The sequence below is a fragment of the Genypterus blacodes genome, unplaced genomic scaffold (assembly GCF_046128005.1).
Source record: "Genypterus blacodes isolate CSIRO-AG114 ecotype Tasmania unplaced genomic scaffold, CSIRO-AGI_Gbla_v1 ptg000143l_1, whole genome shotgun sequence".
NCBI classification, from domain to species: Eukaryota; Metazoa; Chordata; class Actinopteri; order Ophidiiformes; family Ophidiidae; genus Genypterus; species Genypterus blacodes.
In genome coordinates, this window is record NW_027466945.1 from 1,356,857 (window position 1) to 1,379,247 (window position 22,391).

At 43.7% G+C, this 22,391-nt stretch overlaps 3 protein-coding genes across 3 annotated transcripts; 2 read left to right on the forward strand and 1 right to left on the reverse strand.

The window, feature by feature from the left end:
* The first annotated feature begins 4,381 nt into the window (after positions 1–4,381).
* On the forward strand, positions 4,382–10,167 carry lin9 (lin-9 DREAM MuvB core complex component). Its single transcript, XM_076165400.1, has 15 exons — positions 4,382–4,433; positions 5,319–5,351; positions 5,647–5,738; positions 6,035–6,148; positions 6,256–6,386; positions 6,569–6,694; positions 6,895–7,052; positions 7,769–7,902; positions 8,018–8,146; positions 8,236–8,337; positions 8,428–8,508; positions 8,613–8,738; positions 8,931–9,113; positions 9,290–9,387; positions 9,559–10,167. The coding sequence occupies exons 1-15, from the start codon at positions 4,403–4,405 to the stop codon at positions 9,662–9,664; spliced, it is 1,644 nt and encodes a 547-aa protein (XP_076021515.1). The 5' UTR covers positions 4,382–4,402; the 3' UTR covers positions 9,665–10,167.
* Positions 10,168–10,683: 516 nt separating this feature from the next.
* Positions 10,684–12,215, reverse strand: mixl1 (Mix paired-like homeobox). The gene is made up of 4 exons (XM_076165274.1): positions 12,134–12,215; positions 11,761–11,978; positions 11,472–11,601; positions 10,684–11,267 (listed from the first exon to the last, which is right to left on the reverse strand). Exons 1-4 carry the CDS (start codon positions 12,213–12,215, stop codon positions 10,684–10,686), a joined length of 1,014 nt encoding a protein of 337 aa, XP_076021389.1.
* Positions 12,216–14,556: 2,341 nt separating this feature from the next.
* Positions 14,557–20,778, forward strand: acbd3 (acyl-Coenzyme A binding domain containing 3). The gene is made up of 8 exons (XM_076165303.1): positions 14,557–14,860; positions 16,140–16,281; positions 16,455–16,595; positions 16,882–17,040; positions 17,392–17,566; positions 17,687–17,930; positions 19,113–19,397; positions 20,080–20,778. Exons 1-8 carry the CDS (start codon positions 14,593–14,595, stop codon positions 20,292–20,294), a joined length of 1,629 nt encoding a protein of 542 aa, XP_076021418.1. The 5' UTR covers positions 14,557–14,592; the 3' UTR covers positions 20,295–20,778.
* Positions 20,779–22,391: the final 1,613 nt, after the last annotated feature.

Genomic DNA, 22,391 nt, shown 5'->3' on the forward strand with positions numbered 1-22,391 from the left:
TATAAGGCACCACTGCATATAGGATGGATTTGATCTGTATACATCTTTTATATTTATTTTTATTTTATTTTGCTTTCCTTCAATTGCATTAATTTCCATGAGCATATGTTGCTGAGTGCAGCTCCAGAGATCTAGCTGGGGGTTAGAAAAAAGGAAAAAAAGATGAGAAAGTACCAATTAATGTTTTTATTTAGTAATGGGAAGAGATTTTTCATAGGGGACGAAAGGAAACGTCTCCATTTGTGAATGATGCTCATCTTTTCCTCTCAAAAGTTTCCATCTCTGTAAAGGTACTTTACATTGACTTTATAGTTTCCTTTAATATATGCAACATGAAAAAAGTGTTTAGGCTTCAAAGCTCAACTTGACTCTGATTCTGTTCTTGATCATAACTACTTTCTCACTTACTTTTCACATGATGATGACGATTTCCCACAGAGAGTCAAGATGTCAAGTCAAACAGGGGCCAGATTCAATGACCTACAGTGTCACTGGTTTCCAGTCGGTGGATCCCTGATGACGCTATGTCAGTGAGACACGGAGACCCTGTGGGGAGGAAACTGCAGTGATCATCTGTCTTTTCTCTTATTCCTTATTTACTGGTGAGGTTTACTCACAAACACAAACACAACTAGTCTGTATCATGAGCCTAAAAGTCATATTCCACAACACGTTGGTAAGAATAAATGCACTTCAGCTATAACAGAGTTCATAAAGATGCTCTGCCTCTGTAGTTAACATGAGTTATCCCCATATATTTCACAAAATAATCACACACAGAGAAAACCCAAAAACAGAGCATAAAACTGATGTCATATTTTATGTGGAGGATTGTTTTGGACAGCAAAGAAAAGAACCTCTGAAAGTTGGATACAAGGGCCGCTGGGTTTAAGCACTCTTGTGGACGCAGAACTTATCAACCACACATCTACTTCACATTATCTATGATGTATATAACCTCCAATGGCCTTTGTGTGTGAAATGTGCTGTGATTGATTAAACTGACTATAATCCTCATTTCCCCAAAGCACCATCAGTGTCTGAATTATGTCCAGTCTACGTAAATGAAATGTAAATGAAAACACAGTGGCACATATAGGGTTTCTATAACGATCAACATGTGACGGATGATGACATCTTCTCTGCTCTGTCACTGATGAAAGATCCTCAACGATCTTAAGTTCCTCACTGAGAGCCAAAAATAGCTCTGGCTTCAATAACTGGGTCAGTTAAGTGAACCATGACTGAGCCAGCGTAAATCCTCACTGCACAAACTGACGTGCCACAGGCTTCGCCCTGATCAATATGGAATATTAATCCATGACACTTTGATCAAAAACGTGCCCTTAAAAAGGCTGTTTGCTGGCTCAGCTCTATCAGGCCTAAGGACCAAGGAAAGGCATCGATCTTCCTACACCGTTCTCCAAAAGGAACATTACTCCTTTCTTTAATTTGAAATGTTCAAAGGTACAATATTCTGCCTCTGGTCAAATTAACATCAAACATCATATAAAGCATGAGTACCCAGTATTACAGCTCCTCTCACACAAACTGATTTGAACTGTGTGCTTGGTCTCTCTCTCTCTCCCTCTCTCTCTGTGTATGTGTGTGTCTGTTTATGGTAAACCTGGCTCCAATAAGCCAATAAGTGTCACAAATATTACACCTGTTTCTCTCATCAGGCGCTAATGAACAGCTGCTGTCCTCTGGCAGTAGACAGCACTAAGTCTTCCTCGCTGTATCATTGATTTTGCTTTCTGCTCGGCTTGACGTCATCGTTTCAGCTAGTTAAGGTTTGCGATTCTTACCACTGTTTGTTTGAAATGGGTGTGTTTACTGCTACAGTTGCGAACAAACATGAATATTTAAATGTCCCAGTTTAAACCCCCTTTAACTTTCTAAATATGCGTATAACTAAATCTCTTTCTTTTTAACTGCTTTAGTAGTTACTGTATTATGTTTTGTTGTTGCTTGTGGCTTGACCCTTTGCCAGATTTTGATCTGATATTAGAGAATTTCATATGATTGCAGAATATTGGCTTGGTTTTTGGTTTGTTTGTAGGGAAACACACACACACACATACCCTCTGAGTAAATAACACTGACTTCACATTTCTGTAGAATTCATTATATAATGTCAGGATGTGTGGCCAGGCGATGCCAGGGGGGCAGGAGTCATCTTCACCCTTCATTCTGCTCCCGCCGCCACCACCAGTAGCAAAGCATCCTGGGAGGGCTGCCCTATAGCTGCTTTCATCTCATACATGAGGTTCAACTGCAACTCCAGCTACCCACTGACATGCAATTAAAGTCTTTCATTTTCCCATCATTTGCCCCTGCTGTCAGATAGTCAGATAATAATTATTCCAAACATCTCTTTAACTGGGGGTGGATCTATTTATTAGCCATGACACCCCAGTGTGTAAGATGCACTTGTCAGCAGCAGCGACACACAATAATGAGGCTATTTTGGATTTTCTAAAACTGGGAAAGTAGGAAAGTGATAATAGCGGAAACCTGACACACAGTCCATGTGGCTTCACATCTGACAAAAAGATCGTTGTGGTTCAGTGAGTCCTACCAATGAACCGTGTGGGTCAAATCAAAAATCATTCTGCATGAAATTGAGTAATTTCAGAATTGATTGTTTTTGCAAGAGGCTGCACATACTTCCTGCAGATCCTTTGACCCCTGTGTGTCCCTACACACAATCACCCCGTCCATCATCTGCACTATCACCATCCTGGCCTTTCTTGAGAGTTCGATCAGGACCTGCTTACAGGTTCTTCATTTTCATTATATGGTCAGGTATTCCATAGGGGGTCAATGAGTTGATGAACTCGACAAACAGTATATCCTTGTGATTGTCTTCCAGAGCCGAATAAGCTGACAAGTAGACTTTATCTTCTCCAGGGAACACAGCCAATCACATGTTGTTGATGTCTGTAATATCCCTGTCCAGAGGAGTGTATAAATTGAGAAGATTCTGTTTGTCACCAGGCCCATGCTGGTCTCAGAAATCAACGCAAATGTATTTGTATAGCCCAATATCACATACAATGTCTCAAAGGACTTTACAAGCCTGCATGACAAAACAAAATCTGCCATATTCACAGATGGCACACACACAGGCAGTGTGAGCAGCACCCTTGCTGGCTTATGGGTGTCAGGCAAGAGAGAGGTGAGATTGTGAGTTCCAGCCCCAGTGCCATACATGTCATCCACAGCATCACACCATAAACTGCATGCAGCTCAGAAGACAGATGTCAACTCTGTGAGGGATGACAGGTAGACGGAAGGGAAATACAGTTTTAACTTCTAGTGTCATAAAAAAGCACTTCTGCTAGTAGGAGATGGGGTGTTCCATTATTGTTCAACTGTATGGGGACATTGCCCTCTTGTGGACATTCATGTGATAATGAATTATGATGTGTGAGAGGTTTTGACTTAATTTTATATTCAGTGATCAGCTTTCTGGTAGATAACCATGGATTTTCAATGTTAATGGTTGTCAAATGGTTCAGTCATTTGCAGTACAGTGAAACATTCCTCAGACCAAGATGATCCAAAAGATCCAGGGCAAGGATCTTTTTCTCTCCCCATTCTTTCTCTTATTCTGTTTTAACGTGCACTTGTGCAAATATATTTGTGCAGTTCTTAAGACTAAGTACTTTGCCCAATGTGTTTAAAAGAATTGGTTGATTGTATATAAAGTGTAAGAAAGTAGTAACAGTATTTTGTCAGTATTTATTACAGGACTGTTATTGGATAGTGACGCAATGAACAGCTGTGTTTATTTTTCTGGCCATAGCACATGTTGAAAAAAAAAATATTAGTCCACTTAACTTAAAATAGTAAATGATATCAATTAAATAATAATGTTTAACTTTAAATGGCAAGCCGAATGAAGCAGACGTTTACTATGAGAACAATACATGCCTGTAAAGTTATTACAAAAACAGACACACAAAGAAATGTTATTTATGGTTGAAACTTCCGTGATGAAGGTCAGTATCAATCAAAGAAGACATGCAGTGCTATTTTTAATCATCTAAATTAAAAACTGCATCATAATTTTCAAGTCAAGCTGATTTATAGTCGTTTTCACAATATTGTAATGTAACAGCAACACAAAGAGCAACAACTCAAATCGATTCCAGTTCTACTTTGAGGATGTGCAACTGTATTCGAGCCACTTCCATGAAGATTTTGTATATATATGTTACATTTGTATTTAGTTTTTTTATTCATTTCTATATAATTATGAAGCTAAAAGTGTCTTATTAAGCGTCGTTTCGGTGTATTTGGTGTATTTATATTTGTCAAATCGCCCTCCAGTTAGCGTCCCGACCCAGAATGCATTTTGACAAAGTCTTTGAAAAAGCGGCGCGGCTAATTCAAGATGGCGGAGATGGACCAGCTGTTAGACGAGAGTGAGTAACAACACAAATTCAAGGAGTTTTGCATTGGAAGCACGCAGCGCTCTGGCGTTTTCCAAATAAAGCGCTACAAATAAACACGCAGTTTGTGTCGTGTAATGAATAACTCAAGGTTTGGGTAAAGTTTATAAAGTATTTTTTAGACGTAGAGATGTGCCGGTCTCGTCCAAGTCGGCTAACGCTTGTTAGCTCGACTGGCTAGCTGTAGCTAACTCTCGAGTTGAGCCACTTACTTTAGCCTAGTGGGTAAACAAATGACGTTAGCATAGCCACGAGCTAATGTCTGCTAACGTTAGTGCTTCTCTAAAATGAAGGGCTGCTTATAACGCTTGTATATCATTCTATATGTAGCCACAGGCGCTAGGTGCTACTTAGCTCTGTATTTTGCTGGGTTTAGTTTTTATTCCTCTTTTGTGACACCTCTAGCTCCGGTTAAGTGTGTCAACGTTACTCTGTCTAACGTGTTGTTTATCATGTTGTGAAGCTCGGGAGGCAGAAGTTGGAGCATATACGTTTCAATTTAAAGCTCTAATCGCCTCTTCAGTCCGCTGTAACATAGATAATGTCCGCGCTGTGGTGTATTTGTAGATGTGGTCGTGTTAGCTCGCTTAGCTACATTTTGGATGTGATCTCCAGCTGATCTGCCTGACAGTTCAGTTAGGCCTCCCAGTCTACGAGCTATATTTACATTTTTAAGCGAAGGTTCAGTAGCTTTTGTTCATTTCCAAATGCCTCTTGGTTGCACACATTTATTTATCACCAATTTTGTACTTGTGCGTTGCTCAGTTACCTCTTTGTTGCAGGTTTATTAACTGGTTCAGTGTCTCTATAACCCATTGTTTATATCACAACACTGGTCTGTTTTCTCTTCTTCCTCAGGCTCTTCAGCAGAAGCCCTCGTCAGTCTAAAAGGTACGAGTGTATCACACCTGCAAGATGAAATAATCTAAAGACACAGAGACATAATCTTTCAAATCTTAATTGTATTATTGTTTTAATGACATGATTACTGCACGGTATGTTTTACCTATAAGTGAGTAACCACCTCCTGCTAACAGAGATTAAGGTTTAGACATAAGAATTTTGTTTTTATACAAGAAAACCCCTATTTCTATCAGTCTAATTTACAATAGAAAAGAAGGAATGTTCTATTCTTTGTTTGTTTCTATTTACTAATGCTTTTTGGAACACATGGATTTCTGTACAGAGGGCAGTTTGTCCAATACTCTGAATGAAAAGAACAACTTCCCCAGAACTCACAACACCAGAGGACGACATTCCTCTTTGACGATGGACACGGTGAGATAAATGTCAAAAGTGTAATGCTTTTAAAGTGAAATGAGGACAACTTTAGGTACCAGAACATTAAGAAGAAGTGAAAGAAATCTGTCATATCCTGGGGGTGGAAGGATTGCGAAAGACTCAGTTGGTTTTGCAGAATACACAGATGTGATTTGTAGCCACAAATCAGGCTCATGCCAGTCTTGAGCTGTCTAATCACTCGATTCCTCTTTAAACGTAGCTGCTTGTGCCTGATGTTACACGTTTTTGTATCATTGTTTTGGAGCATTAACTGTCTGTATTTACCCGTCCAGCCCACACGGAGCTCAAAACGAAGCCGCCTGTTCCGGGAGGAGGAGGAGCAACCACAGCAGCGTCTCACCTCCAGATCCCCTCGGAGAAGCCAGAGAGCCTCCACCACGCCACAGGTAAAGACTAAACATCAGGAACAAGGGTTTTATCCACTTATTTCCCCTTTTTTATACAAATGGAACTCACTCTGAATTGCTGCTGTTTTTAATGTCTTTCCTTGCAGAAATTTGCGAATGTGGTCACACCAGATAAGAAGGCATCACAGAAAATTGGACTGAGATTAAGAAACCTTCTAAAGCTACCCAAAGCTCACAAATGGTGCATATACGAATGGTTCTACTCCAACATTGACAGGTAAAGTCTCACATGCACCTTCACAGGCATAGGCACACACAAGTGGCTGTATTATAAGAAATAATAGTGGACTAGTTGTGGAGCTGGGCTGAGTCTGTGTACTGTAACAGAGGGGTGGAATGTTGGGTCGAGTCTCTTTCTGACTGAATGTATGTTTGTTTCCCCTTTAATGTCTCTTTCAGACCTCTCTTTGAGGGTGACAATGAATTCTGCCTGTGTCTGAAGGAAGCGTTCCCTGACCTGAAAACAAGAAAGCTAACGAGGGTTGAGTGGGGAACGATCCGGAGACTAATGGGGAAACCTCGTCGGTACGCCACATCAGAGAGCTTTAGCCACAAGCTAGAGCACTTTTCTTCACTGTATTTGTCTTTATTTAGAAGGATGTGGTGATGTATTTGTATGTATATAGTATTTTATAACACATTGGTCCCTCACATGAAGGCTTAATGTGTACAAGTTTAGAAGTAATAGTTGTTATTTCACCATGTTTCTCCTTTGTCCGGTCCAGATGTTCGTCAGCATTCTTTGCTGAAGAGCGAACAGCACTGAGGCAGAAGAGGCAAAAGATGCGACTGCTGCAGCAGAGAAAACTGTCGGACGTGTCCAACTGCAAAGACCTTCCCGATGAAATTCCGCTGCCTCTCATCATAGGAACCAAAGTCACTGGTAAAATGAACCCACAACACTCTGAGCCGTTTCTAGCAGCCTGGCAAAAGTCAGCTAGCGTTATTCTCATTACAATGGGTTAACGATCCCAATTAGCATTTTTAATTTGCCGCATGATCTATTACGAGTCGGAACAGAAGGAAATCATATTTCTGGTTAGATCACAGGCATCACAAGCAAACCATATTAAGGAGTGCGAGGATGCAGAAAAAGTGCAAGAATATTTTAATGACCACTTAATCATGAATTAGGGAGACTAATGGCACAGAAAACATTTTTTATTGTTCCAATTATTCCCCTGAGTCCTTCAGAGCAATTAGCTTTGGAGAGTTTTGCACTGCAGTTGTAGACTTGAATCCTGCCAACCCAGGATGATTTACTACACTCACTCTGTGGGCTCGGGAGCAAACATACTGTACAATCAGTATGAATAGAACACACACATGCTGTCTAGGAGTCTGTAAGCCTTTCTAATTGTAATTTGTGCCTACGGAGTGCTCTTTGTTCTGCTCTGCTCAGGAGGAAGGTATAAAACTGGATCAGGACTTTGTATCAGCAGAAAGTTTGATGACTTTATATGACTTTGAGATCAGAGTAAAACACTCAGCAGGGACATCCTTATATGCAGCAGGACATCTGGCACGTGTAATGTTGACATAATTGCGTCAGATGTCTCATCAACCCTCCCCCCGTCTGCTATCATCTCTGTTTACCAGCTCGGCTTCGAGGCGTCCATGACGGCCTGTTCACTGGGCAGATTGACGCTGTAGACACCAGCGCTGCCACCTACCGGGTCACCTTCGACCGCACCGGCCTGGGAACACACACTGTGCCCGACTATGAAGTCCTGGTAAGATTTCCCCGTTGTCTCACCATGTCCTCTAAACATTTCGTTCATTTACTAAGGAATTTTCGTAATGTCTGTCCATTATGCGGTAATAAGTGAAACGTTTCTTTCCCCGCAGAGTAATGAGCCCAATGAGACGATGCCCATTTCAGCCTTTGCCCAGAAGCACCGGACTACACGTTACCTGCAGAACCTGACCACTCCACCCAGAGGGGCCTACCAGTCTGCCACCACTCCTGTCCTCATGGTACTGGGACCCAGTATCAAACGAGAGCTGTACCACACTTGTATATGCTGCCTGTTGTCGATTCTTAATCTGTGTCTTTCATAAAATAGGACAATGACCCACTCATTAGCCAGTCACCATGGCAGAACAAGCTGCCTGGCGCCGAGGGAGACACACTGGGAGGATTTCCTGTGAAGTTCCTGATCCAAGTGGTAACTACTTCTGTCAGCTGGAATGCTATGAACTTTCATATTCCGTCTTTATTTGAGTCTAAGTCAATTCTTTATCCTTTGACCGGCTAGACGAGGCTGTCCAAGATCTTGATGATCAAAAAGGAGCACATCAGGCATTTGAAAGAAATGAACACAGAGGCTGAGAAACTGGTAGATAAGAAACACTTTTTGCTTCGGAAAATATACAAGGTTTTTGAGATACAAACCCAGAAATGTCGCTTAAACATAACCGCCATATTTATGTGTGTGTTCAGAAGTCGTACTCGATGCCTATTGGCCTCGACTTCCAGAAGCGCTACGCTACGACGGTGCTGGAGCTCGACCAGCTCAATAAAGATCTGAACAAGGTGCTGCATGAGGTCCAGCAGTTTTGCTGTGAGGTACGTTGACAGAAACACACAGAAACACTGAAATGCCGCTTTATCTGTTTTTACTCTAAATGGTTACTAACTACAAATGTTGACATCATTTATTCAAACATGTTGAACCTGGATATTTCACATGCCACTCCTTGTGTTGCCACCATAATGGAGCCTTCTGTAAAATGTCGCCTATCACTTGTACCCGTCCAGCTCGCTCCCGATCAGGGCATGGTTCCAGCAGACCGCCCGACAGACCTGCGGCGGCGGTGTGAAGACGAGGCCCAGCAGATGGTCCAGCTTACCAACTGCCCCAAGGATGGGCAGCAGAGTGTGACCAGCCCCGGCCTCACACAGCTCATCTCCCGTCTCACCGCCCTGCTGATTCAGATCAAGGTAGAGTGCTGCTTCAGCTCTGCACACCAGGTTCTGCCTATATCTACAGTATGTCTGTTGTATCTCTTTTTCTGATGATATGTCAGAATGTCCAAATGCACGTTCATTCAGTTACGTGTACATGCATAAGTCGATCAGAGGCACCCATTGATCCATTTGATCTGGTTTGGTTGCAGTGTTTGGCAGACGGAGGAGACCTGAATTCGTTTGAGTTCAAATCACTAACTGACTCTCTTAATGACATCAAGGCATCGATAGATCCCTCCAACCTCAGGTAACGGCAACACACTGCTGTATGCTCACTCCACTGAAGGAGATGGTCCATCATTGTAAAGGCACACTTGTACAACTATTTTGTTGCAGGCAGTTTCACTCATTCATGACGTCACTCAACCTCCAGGTGTTTAACCGTTACACGATATCGCCGTCTTCTGTTTCTTTGCAGCTGCTTCCAGAACAATGTAGAGATCCACGTGGCCCACATCCAGAGCGGTCTGAGTCAGCTGGGCAATCTGCACGCCTTTTCTGCGAACAACACCAACGCAGTCTGATTGAGGGGCTCATCCTCGCATGCACACGCAAATGCTGTCCATCTATTTGTTTAACATCACAAACGTGCGACGGAAAAAAAGGCCAAATCACCGTGACGACCGGCAAAACACAACAGGACTTCGGCTGTCCCAGTGACATGGTTTAGAATTGTGCCCGGCCTCCTTAAAGCTCTGCGCTGACAAAAGGGATTTAGGGACGATGTCATACTGTAAGTGTTTAATCCACCCATTTTATTGTATGGAAAATTGACAACAAATCTGAAAGTCTGAAGTGAAGAGTCTTAAACTATGCTCCAGATACACTTCTCCAAAAGTTTATTTATTGGTCCCACGTGCCAAACATTGATTCTTGCAGCTTTTGTAGTCGATATTTATTTATTTTTGAGTAGGTGTATGGTTGTGAAACAATATTTTACTATCTCTAAATGTTCCCTGCGTTGAAGTGTTGTCCCTGGACTCCACTGATGGTATGCACAGGGGAGGGTAAAGAATGTTTTATAAAATTGTTAATTGTAGATATTTGTACAATACCTCTGATTGCTAGTACTATTATCCACATTTCTGCCATGTATTCAGAAATGGCTTTTGTAATTTTGTGTGCACTGAAGAGATTTTGGTATTTTTATATAGGAGAGCAAACTGTGGGGATTTTGAAGATTTGATTGCTAAGATGATCTTGGCGTTTTCCCCAGTTTGGCATGGCTGTCGCTGCATCCCTACACTAAGCTTACATCATAGATGTAACCCTGAATTCAATACCCCCCCACCCCCCCCCCAAAGAATCTCCTGTTTGACTTTTGTAAAATTGTATATGAGAGTGTATATAAATGTTTGTCTTTTTATATTAAACATAATATGACAAAGCACAAGAGGTGTTTTTAGTACTTATTTAAAATAGATTGACATGAAAATCAAAAACACTTCATTTTACAATAAATAAGAATTTTCCTTTTTATACACAATATTTGCAGTAATGGTTTGCGAGCTGTGAGCATACACAGCCCGATGATAGTGGCTCATCATATGAAGCCGCCAAATCCAGCCATGGCTTCACTTTCCCAGTCGGAATCTGAGTCGGAAAAGTCCTGCTCCTCATTGGCGTGAACTGGAGAGAAGTGGTTGAACTGGTTCCCCGTGGCCCTCGCTTGTGGATACTGGATTTGGCCGGCGGTATCCTTCGGGGACGACCTGTTAAAATTAATCTGTGTCGGGATGGGAGGGATCACAACTTTCATCTCTGGTCCGATCGTTTTGTTTGGTGGGAAATTGTCGTATTCCACTAGAACCTTGGGGCCGAGGCTGCTCGTCACGTTGCCAGTCACATTGGCCGGGACCTTGGGGAGATGTGCGTTCTCCTTCGGGTACAGATGGACGTTACAACACGGGACATTCACACTGAGCTCATCACGCTGCATCTGCTCCGGCTTCACCCTGGCACCCTCTTTGTCGTAGATGCAGGTCACGTTGTGCTCGTAGCTGCTGGCTTGAGCTGCTTGTCTGGCCCTGTGCCTGCCTTCTGTGTTTTGGCACAAAGTAGGTCTGAAACTGTCCTCCAGTGCAAAGCCTCCCATTCTGTGTGTCTCAGCGCCGTGGTTATCATAAACTGGAAGACGGAAAGAGTAGAACATTTAGTTTAAAGTGAATAAAAAGTCATTTGTCAGGCAGTATCAGATACAAACTAAAGGAACTGAAGTTATAAAGTATAAAGATTCGGCTGCAGTATTCTAAAGAAGCAAACTGACTATTAGACTGTGGAGTGGATCCAGACAAGAGCTCAGATCCCAGTAAGCATGAGCATAATAATAACCTTTCTCTGGGCCCATCCTGCTCTGCAGTTGGCTGAAGCTTCCTTGTGCTCCTTGTGAACTGGAGACTTTCATAGAAACAGATGAACCGACTTGGCGCCGAGATTTGGCTCTTCTGTTCTGGAACCAGACCTGAAATTAGAGGAACATGAAATCAGTGAGGACAGAGCAGCTACTCCATAAATCTTGTGTAACTAGCAGGATACCAAGGTTTTTTAGTGATATGGAGAGTAGAAAGTGTGTGTTAGAGCCTCAAAATAATCCAGAAATACAGCATTTAATGTATATTACCTGGATTCTGGACTCGGGTAGTCCGGTCAGAGCCTCCAGCCTCTCCCTGAGGTAGATGTCAGGGTATTTAGTGTCAGAGTAAACCTTCTCCAGCACCTCAATCTGCTGCTGGGTGAAGTTAGTTCTCTTTCTCCTGTGCGTCAGTATTGCCACGCACTTTTCTGCTCTTGGCACAGAGTTTGAAGAAAAGTAGTTTGTCGCATCTGGGGCGCCGTAATCTAAACAAAACGCAACATTTCAGAGGTTAAATTGGGAAATTAAAGAGCAAACGCCACAGAAAACCACAACTCCGAGTACATTTAAATGCATTACGTAAATTTAAATGCATAAAGCTAAAACCACGGAGATGTTAAATTTAGATTGAGTCGCCTACCTGAGTTGACCAGCCTGTTATTCTGCAGAGGCCCTTCGTGATACATCTGGAAAGGATTCATATTCCCGTGAACCGCAGACATCTTCTTCTTCCTAATCCCAGTGTAAGAGTGAACAGCGGCCTGAGTGCTCGGAGGAGTTTTATCCTCCAGCGATCAAAGGTGACGTTGTGCGGATGTGTGAATGGGGCAGCCATCAGAGGCGGCTGGCACTGGAGCGGCCGTGCAGCCACTTCAGACGTCTGCAGGCCGGCGGAGGTGTGAAAGCGTCGCACCTGGGCCGGTGGATCGGCCGCAGGTCCCCTTTAAGGCGTTTTTAATGGGGTCTTCATGCTCAATACACATCGGCTGAGAAAACATTTATCTGCTTTGGAATGGATGAAGCTCTAACGGACCTGACGCCATCAAAGAAAGCAGGTCGGAAGCTGCCGTTTCCTCAAGACCCGCATTTGTTTGTGCTAGATGACAACAATGACCTCATATCAGATTTTATTTAAGGATTTGCAGCCATTAGAATAATTACACGCAGGCACATTCATATACGTTCCGCATATTATAATGTTTAGAGAGTTGCATATACGGTGACATTTAAGTGAGTAAGCACCATCTATATTTTGTTTACATGTTGTAAATATTTTGGCATAAGCACATATGTTTAAGCAATTACATAACTAAACCCTTTTATTTAGAATTAGGTGAATTATGGGCCTTTTCAAGTATATTTTGGCCCAGTTGCATTCTTAAATATATGTTGTGAGTGTGACATGTACATATTTTCCTTTGGTGATGCTCTCAGTTTGGTTCATATGTCAATCAATTGAAGCGGTGTTGTTGTGAAAACAGTGAACTCCTCTGGGCTCTGCTGCTTAACTACACAGATCTATGGAGGAAGTGGTGCGTCCTGTTGCCTTTCAATGCCAAGAAAGTCTATCTCAATACACATACCTCAGTTCAAAAGAACTCTGGAGTGGGCACTTGTTATTGAATGGCTACTTTGATTTGTATCAGAGGGGGATCAAGTCAGGCGGTCAGGTTGAGCCACAGACAGGCTAATTTGTCCACACATATCTGCTCAACATTTAAACCTTTTTGTTTGCAGTCACTTGCCTTAATAACAACTTTGAAGTGATTCCTGTAAGTGATTGTGCAATATTAGTTTCCTTATATTTAATCACAGACGGGGGACATGACTACTTTAATATAACAGCGGGTATAAAATGGCTCTCACCCAGTGATCACCCACTAGATTCATTTGATTTTTAGGGGACACAGTAGATTGGATAGCAGATTACAGTAGATAGTCATAGGTTTCTTTGTCTGTGGACCCTAAATCTATTTGTGTATGTGCACAGAAATATATTGCTAAAATCAGAATACTGGAACTCTAGGTCATTATAGACTTTTAAAAGCTATTTACTCCACATGAAACAGACTATACTACTCATTTATCCATTTGTGGCAGAAAGCACCATTTTGCATTGCTTTTAAAATGGTTATGCAGGTTTGTATCGAACTATTTTCGTATTTGTTTCAGCCAGCCAGCCCAGGATCATGTTTTCCATTTTAATGGCGTTAAGAGAGAACAAACGTAAGTAGATTAAAGCAGATATTGTTGTTCAGAGGTTGCACCTTCAAACATCAAACAGTAAATCCTCTTGAGGTTTTGTATTGGCCATCTCCAGCTGAAGTCAGCTCCCTCTGTTGACACAAACACACACACAAGCATATTCACACCTTTAAAGACTTGACCACTATACAATTAGTCAACAGACCTGACCTGACCACTATACATTTAGCCTACAGACAGACAGTTTGCATGGACATGTTAAAATGTCAGCTGTCTTATTGTATGATTCCAGACTTTGTGTATTTGATGTTATATAGGAGATTTACTTTCCTTCATGAGCTCAGCAAGAAAGTGTAGGAAGATAATCACAAGCACTGCTAACTGTGAATACTATTAATATCATTATTAGTTGTAGTACTAATAGCTGTAGTATTACCCCAAAAGACCCCAAATTGTTCTTACGTTTTAAAGCTTAATTATCTTAAAATAGTCACCATCCCTGCACAGCATAGATCTTACAAATTGATTGAAATTGTAAACATTGAGTCATTAAGAAAGAGTTCAACCGTGTCAAGAATGTGTAATTAAACTTTAATCTTGTAAATTATGTTACATGAATCATAACTTGTCTTGTCTTTAGAGCTTATTTGAATTGAATAAGAATTTAAGAGGAAGGAAGCGAAAGACAATGCGCAATGTTAGTTTCAGTCTTTTATTCTTTATTATTTTGTCAGGCAGTTGTTATTTAATTCTTCGTGATATCTTTCATCTTCGTGTGTTTCTCCTCTCTGCTATGGCTTCGTCATTATTTACATCGGATGGGGAAAAATCTCCCGGAACTTCCGCCAAATTGAAACGGAAGTAGGTACGTGGCCGCTTCAGCTGACAGTCTACATGATGGCGACAGAGGTTCAGAGCGGCGACCTCGACAGTGGCACTTCTAGCCGGCTCGAAGTCTCTATCGACGGGCTCACCCTCAGCCCGGACCCGGAGGGCGAGCAGGGGCAGGTCGGCGAGCCGGAGCCCAAACCCGAAGCCCCCGAGGATGAGACACCGGGAGCCGACGAAGGCGAAGACGGGGAGTCTGCCGTCTCTGCTATAGAGGGGAAATGGGGCTTCCCTCTGCTAGACCTCTACGGAATGGCTCTAAAATTTTTCAAAGGTAGTGTATATTTGTCTTAAATGATAAATGGTAACGGAGAGAAGTCGCCATTATCCAAATTGGGGCTTTAATTACGAGGAAACTCGCTCGCTAGCTAACGTTGCCTTGTACGCTAACGTTAGCTGCTGCCTGTCACCGCTACGTGCTAACGACTAGCCAGCGCTGCTAACAGGCTACTCGTCTGAGCTAAACAGCGGCTGGACCGGGACTCTTGTCACGGTGCTTTGGTGTGCTTGTGTTCACTTGGCTCGCCTGAGACCCTAGGACCTTCTAGCTGAGGTTTCCCAGAATCTGCGCAGAGTAACTTGAGCTGTCATGAGTCAGGCGCACCATTATGTACTCGTTTAACCAAGAGGTCCGTTCTGAATGAATGAGAGCCCAGTCAGAGGGAGTGTAGGGGAGAAACACGCCCTGCTGCTGCGGCATGTTTGAAGCTGGAGCCGATAAGATGCTTGCCTGGGTTCCATTTGTGCTGGACTACTTCCTGGGATCTTTCCATTTCCATTTCTGTGCGATATCAAAGCAACTCCCGCGCTGCTACTCCTTCCAAATTCCATCAGGATGTCAGAGAAAAGTACCCAGTCAATCAGCTCATTTGTAGAATATGAACTAGTACACTAGATTACAGCATCAGCCTCTAAATATGTTGACCTGTGTTGGCATATACATCGTACATACTTTGCAGCTTTAAAGATCTATGTTTGTGCCATAAACTGTATAACTGGTCTTAGTTCAGAGGGAAAGGCATTACAGCGCCCTTAACGTGTTTGTGTCTGCACATACTATTACTTAAATCATAGAGAATTAAGATATAACAGACATGCAGGTGTAGACAATGGTCAGTTTGTAAACATTATTAATTTGCTTCACCCTAGGCCACTGTGTTGCTTTTATTGTCGAGCGTGTTAACATGAGTATGCAAACAGGTTTGGGCTTGGTTACCTGTTTGTGCAGCAGGGATGCAGACATTGTTGTTTTTGTCAGTTAGATCTTCATGATTTACATTTATATCTGCTCCTTGCCCCTTGTTTTTATCCTGAATAGGTGTCTCACTTTGATGAAGTTGTTTCTGAATGTCCTCCTGTTTGAATTGAAGCATATTTTGTGCCCGTGCTTGCCTCCTTCCAAGGACACAACCAAGTGTGATTGTGATTGCGATCAAGGACTTGAATGCCTTGTGAATGTGCTGCTAATGGAACTTTTTCTATATCTTGTGAACAAGCAAATGTACCACAACCCATTAAGACAAAAAATGCTACTTCCACTTTGCATTTCTCAGACAAAGATGGCAAAGCCTTCCACCCCACCTACGAGGAGAAGCTCCGGCTGGTGGCTCTGCACAAACAGGTCTTACTGGGCCCTTATAATCCAGATGCCTCACCAGAGGTTGGCTTCTTTGATGTCCTCGGCAACGACCGCAGGTAACCCCAGCCCCTATATCTGTGCATTTGACCTTTGAAACACACACATACACAGCTGCTCATTTAATGAAGTGTTCTCCTCCAGCTCCTTTCCATGGATTTATTTATAGAATGTTAATTGATAAGTGAGACACAATATTCCCTTCACTCATCAAACATAACTCTGTCTGCAGGAAAGAGTGGGCAGCCTTAGGAAACATGGAGAAGGAGGAGGGCATGGTGGAGTTTGTCAAGCTGCTCAATAAGTGCTGTACCCTCTTTGCGCCCTACGTCACATCGCACAAGATTGAGCGGGAAGAGCAGGAGAGGAAAAGGTGAGGTGTCTGGCTCCAATTCCCCCGAGGGAAAAGTCTCTGCCTCAGTATCTAAATCCAGACTCAGGCTCTCTCTGTGTTTGTGTGTGTGTGTGTCCTATATGCAGCCAGCAAAGATGTGAAGCAGCGTTTAGTTGAGGTGCACAGGTTACGTGTTGACTGTTTTATTGAAACTGCCAGCTTGTTTCCACAGAACAAGAATACGTTTACTAATGGCTGTTAAAGCTATTCTCGTGTTATTCATCATTTTATTTCATCGCCAAGTACTCTCTGTGCCCTCTCTCAGGAAAGAGGAGGAGGAGCGGCTGCGGCTGGAGGAAGAAGAGAGGGAGCGACAACGGCAGGAAGAGGAGAGGCGAAGACTTGAGGAGGAGGAGAGACTAAGGAGGGAGGAAGAGGAAAGGAGGCAGGCAGAGGAGGAGAGGCTACGAATTGAACAGCAGAAGTACGTTTGTGTGCGAGCCCCACGTGTGCCAGGCCCTGAATTATGTGCCGCTGTGGTGAAGAGATGAGGACTCACTCCATCAGCCATAACTCCATTATGACACCTATATGATCATCGCACTCTCCTCCTTCAGAGTCTTGTATTGATGTATGTTGGGATGTTATGCTTTCAGCTCTGGTGCTTAGTGCACGTCTGCAGTGCTGCTTTTTGGCCGGATCCTGGTCCCTGGGGATCCATTTCTCTACTCACTACTCCCCTCTGTTAATGAACAACCCTTCACTGTTCACCATTGTCTCCCTTCTTTCTCCTGTTTCCATCTACTTAAACTCTACCCCTCTCTCCATCCCCTAGACAACAGATAATGGCAGCATTGAATGCCCAAACAGCAGTGCAATTCCAACAGTATGCCGCACAACAATACCCCGAAAGCCCCGAGCAACAGCTGAGTCTCATTCGACAGCTCCAGGAGCAGCACTACCAACAGTACATGCAGCAGCTCTACCAGGTGCAGCTGGCTCAGCAACAGGTAGGGGCTGTCAGACTTGCTGTTTGAGTAGATGTAGCAGTATTGGTATCCATGGTGTGTGTCCCTGGTTTGGTTTTATGACGTCTTCATTCAGCACCGTCTCCCTCCCTCTCCCCCTAGGCCACCTTGCAGAAGCAGCAGCACGAGAATTCGATGGGTCAGGCCACCATGGAAGCTTGCAACTTCACCACCACTGAACATTGTACCATCTCAGCAGCAGGACCCTTATGTGCTGCACCTCCACTCGCCGGTGAAGAAGGGCCTACAGTCAACGGGGGCCACTCAGACTCGTACTCCGAGAGCATGGACAGGGAGCCGGAGTCCGAACCGGCAGAGGAGGTCTCAGAGAACGGCCCGCTACTAGGTCAGTTGTCTCTAAATGGTTTTTCCGTCTCATACTAACATGCCTGTTGGAAAACGTGCCTGCTGATGTCATCCGGAAAGAAGCTGAGCGACTCCTTGTTATGCAGGAAGTTGGTACAGAGGGAGAGAGAAAGCAACACAAACAAAGCTTTGTACCTCACCAGAAACCTGATCGGTATCTGCTGCGTCCTTGCTGATGTGACCTGGAGGCCAGGGTAGAGAAGAGCTGGAACAAGTGATACATGATAGGATTCCTCTCAGCATGTCACTGCTTTATGTATCATACACACACACACACATAACCCTCTTATAGAAAACAACCAGTCTACAGTCATGAAACCTTTACAGTCTAATTAGTTGACTTTGATTGTTCATCAAAATGTCGGTAGCTACATCTACACTTGCCAAAAGGAAGTGGACACCTCTTAATTCCTAAATTCAGGTGTTGCAGCCACATCCATTGCAAACGGGTGCATAAAATCAAGCTCATGTCCATGCAAGCTACATTTACAAACACTGACGACAGAATAAAGAGCTCAGTGACTTTAAAAGCGTTGTGATAGGACGCCACGTTTGCCACAAGTCAGTTTGGGAAATGTCTGCCCTGCTAGATCTTCCACGGTCAACATTAAGTGCTTTTATTGTGAAGGATTAACAACGGCTCAGGCACTCTACAGAGCGGCTCCAGTGCTGTCTGTCCTGTCAAGCAGCTGCGCACAAGCCCCGAGATCAATACGGACAACGCCAAGCCTTTGACGGGGAGAGCTGTGTGCTCACCGCCACTGGACTGTGAAGCGGCGGCTATGTGCTCTCTGAAGTGATGAATCATGCTTCACTTTCCCAACCTGGGAGAACAGCACCTACCAGGACGCTTAGGGCCTTTAGATATGAGCCATAACACCATATTTATAGAATGTGATGTCCAACAAGCTGTAGAGGTGTGATGCTCAGGTTGGCTGTATACTGTGTGTTCTCTCTCTCACTCTCACTCTCACTCTCTCACAGGAACAGATGGAATACTTTGCCTGTTTGTCATGCCAGCTTGGCATTCATAGTGTGCTTGTGCTTTATACTGGCAGCCTGTATTTGCACGGGTCACTTTCTATTTAAATGTCTTCCAAGTTAATTTTATCTGTTACTTCCGCGCTGAATGTGAAATATTACTTGTCGTCCGTGAATGCAGACTCTCCTCCGGTGATTGCCGCTCCCTCCATGTGGACGCGTCCGCAGATCAAGGACTTCAAGGAGAAGATCCGCCAGGACGCCGACAGCGTGATCACGGTGGGGCGCGGCGAGGTGGTGACCGTGCGAGTCCCCACCCACGAGGAGGGCTCCTACCTGTTTTGGGAGTTCGCTACGGACTATTATGACATCGGCTTCGGGGTCTTCTTCGAGTGGACGGACGCGGCCTCCGCTTCGGTCAGCGTGCACGTGTCCGAGTCCAGTGACGACGAGGAGGAGGAGGAAGGTGAGGCGTTGAGGTTGTGTGTTGAATGTCATGAGACTGCAGCTACAAACAACTACAAACTGTCCTCTTGCCCCGTATCTGTTTTCAAAGTGTGGGCTTTTATATTGTTGATACTGGCAGCCTGCCACAGTGACTGTAGTGGAATAACAGGACTGATGACTTCGTCAGGTGACATAGATGTATTTTGTACTCTTTATAGCATATGCATTCATCTTTCTCTGTGATTAGATTTTGCACAGCTGGCAGTTCTCGTGTGTGTGTGTGTGTGTGTGTGTGTGTGTGTGTGTGTGTGTGTGTGTGTGTGTGTGTGTGTGTGTGTGTGTGTGTGTGTGTGTGTGTGTGTGTGTGTGTGTGTGTGTGTGTGTGTGTGTGTGTGTGTGTGTGTGTGTGTGTGTGTGTGTGTGTGTGTGTGTGTGTGTGTGTGTGTGTGTGTGTGTGTGTGTGTAATGAATCTACTGCCACTGTGTTTAGATCTGGCTGTCATGAACATAATTCTTCTATTTGCTATGTGTTGCCTATCGACACCAATTTGCCAAGGTGACATTATTCAGTGATTCTGGTGCGTTATGATGGTCTGAGCCCTTACATTGCTTTGGTACGGCTGTGTTAGTTTACATAGATTCTTGTCATTACCGTGTTTCCTTTCTTTCCTTGACCTGATGTATCTTTCCAATGTCCACAGGCGAAGCTCCCAACGAAGAGGAGAAAGCCAAGAAGGAGGCAGGCAAGCCACAGGTGGATGAGATTGTGCCGGTGTACCGGCGGGACTGTCATGAGGAGGTGTACGCCGGCAGCCACCAGTACCCGGGCCGCGGAGTCTACCTGCTCAAGTTTGACAACTCCTACTCACTCTGGCGCTCCAAGAGTGTTTACTACAGAGTCTACTACACCAGATAAGCCTGAACACAGACACGAGGAGAGCCGAGGAGTTCATACGCTCATACGTGTGTGTCTCTGCCACGAAGAAAGCGATACTAGATCTATCCTGGACAAAACCACCAGAGGGTGACAAAGAGACGTCTAGAGCCCCTACTTTGGAGATTGGACTAATACTGTATGTGCGTGTGTAAGTTTGTCCCAAGATACACTCATGCTCTATCCTCACGCTGAACCCATGGGGGAGGAGTTTGTATTTGTGTAGTGTGTTCACCACCTGTCCTTGCTGCGCGCCCATAGAGACCAAACTGTAGGACTTTGCTCTCATATTGAATTTTACGACTTTTCAACTGAGGTCTCTCTCCGTTAACCTTTAACCCCCTAACTCCCGTCCACTCTACCCACTGTGGCCTTACGGCTGCTTCTTCTTCTTCATTATCATAAATGGAATTTCCCTGTCCAGTTCCCTGTTGAGCGGTAATATAAATGGATCACACATAAGAAACTCCCAGGTAAACAAACGTAGTCGCCCCTCTAGTTGCAAAACGGTAGTCAGCCCCGCCTTCTCTTCCCGACCCACAGTGCATACACGCAGATCTGAGGGGAATCTGTCGGTGGAAGCAGCCATGTGTTCCCGCCTGTGCTGCTTGATGCAATCACCTTTGATCATAAGTGCAGCAGGAGTACTTTACAGTATTGTGTGTGTGTGTGTGTGTGTGTTTGGGGGGGCGGTGCAGTCTACCAGTCTACTGACGGAACTTGTGAAGGACAAGCAAGCAAGGAAATGTGTGTGTGTGGCTTAGGCAGGGCTCTGGATTGAGCCAGGAGGGGTTGAGGGCAGCGAGTATTCGGTAACATGCAGATTCAAAGTATGGCTGATGGTCTCCAGGCCTTATAACCTCAAACATCTCAGAGAATAAGATTGTGTTTAAAGTCATGATTTAATAAATATTTATTCTCCTTTTTTCTTTTTTCCCCCCTCAATCATTTTTGTATTTGTACCACTTCAGTTTGTCTCAAAGCTCTCCGTTCCTTTTCACTGTCGTGCCCTCACATCTGTTCCATCAGTCGTCAACTCCTCAGATGTGTTTCTCATCACGATCAAGGAAATGAGCTGAGAAGTGAAGAGACCGGTGTTTGAAACTTGCCACCTTTTGTTTTTTCGGGGGGGGTCATGGCACTGTTACATCCCTGCACCACAAACAAACTGGACATCCATAACCCAGTCCCATAACTCGTGTCTTGGAGGGGTCTCGTGGTTCCTCGTTCAAGTTTGACATCTAAGCGTACTGAAGCTTTATCAGAAGTTAATTTCTTTTGTAACAGGTTTTTGATTCATCCCACATTTGCATGTTTTGTGTATTTGTCCCCCAAACTGACCGCCGAGGTTCTTTCGTCCGCAATTCGGTATGAAACGTCTTTAAATCTCTCTCTCTCTCTCCTGAATGATTTCTGGTGAATGGCTTCTGTCTCTTGTTCCGTGGATGTCAGATATCTGGTTCCAGTTCATCACACTATTGAGCTGTATTTGTACATTTTTATGTGTTTAACATGCAACCAAACTTTAAAAAGACAACAAGGCTGAATAAGCTGAATATCTGAACCGGGGGTTGAGTAATTGTCCAAGAATCCGAGTATCGGCGCAGCAAAACTTTAGAACGAGGTCTGTCCTGCCTCCGACTCTCAAAACGATTCGTGTTACAGATTGTCTCTTACTTCCGGCCTAACCGAGCCTCTAACTTTGAGAAATATCACATAACTTCTGACGTCTATTCACTTTCTTTCTTTCTTTTCTCCCCCCTAAAAATTTTCTCACTGCTCAACAAATGGTTCTGGAATTGACTTGTTCAAGCTTTGTATGTAAATAATTCTATAAATGAATTTATGTATGGGATTTTAGATGTGGAAGAAGAAGGCTTATGGGTTTGAGAATAAATGCACTGTAAAGTATGGTGAATAAGATCTATGTATACAATTTTACCCAAATGAAAGTCCAAAACCTGTAGGAAATGTTCAGACTTATTGATTTGACAGAAAAGCTTTTTGTCTTTTTGTATTGTTTTGACTTGTTTGATTCTCATGAGTTGGAAGATCTTTTTGGGCATATATTTAATCCTG

Coding starts and splice junctions, on each gene's coding strand:
- acbd3 (XM_076165303.1), top strand. CDS start 14,593: ATGATGGCGACAGAGGTTCAGAGCGGCGACCTCGACAGTGGCACTTCT. Junction 16,596..16,881: donor GAAGAGCAGGAGAGGAAAAG/GTGAGGTGTCTG, acceptor GCCCTCTCTCAG/GAAAGAGGAGGAGGAGCGGC. Junction 17,567..17,686: donor TGCAGCTGGCTCAGCAACAG/GTAGGGGCTGTC, acceptor CTCTCCCCCTAG/GCCACCTTGCAGAAGCAGCA.
- mixl1 (XM_076165274.1), bottom strand. CDS start 12,215: ATGTCTGCGGTTCACGGGAATATGAATCCTTTCCAGATGTATCACGAA. Junction 11,602..11,760: donor TACCCGAGTCCAGAATCCAG/GTAATATACATT, acceptor CTCTAATTTCAG/GTCTGGTTCCAGAACAGAAG. Junction 11,268..11,471: donor CAGGATGGGCCCAGAGAAAG/GTTATTATTATG, acceptor TCCGTCTTCCAG/TTTATGATAACCACGGCGCT.
- lin9 (XM_076165400.1), top strand. CDS start 4,403: ATGGCGGAGATGGACCAGCTGTTAGACGAGA. Junction 6,695..6,894: donor CTAATGGGGAAACCTCGTCG/GTACGCCACATC, acceptor TGTCCGGTCCAG/ATGTTCGTCAGCATTCTTTG. Junction 9,114..9,289: donor CCCTGCTGATTCAGATCAAG/GTAGAGTGCTGC, acceptor GTTTGGTTGCAG/TGTTTGGCAGACGGAGGAGA.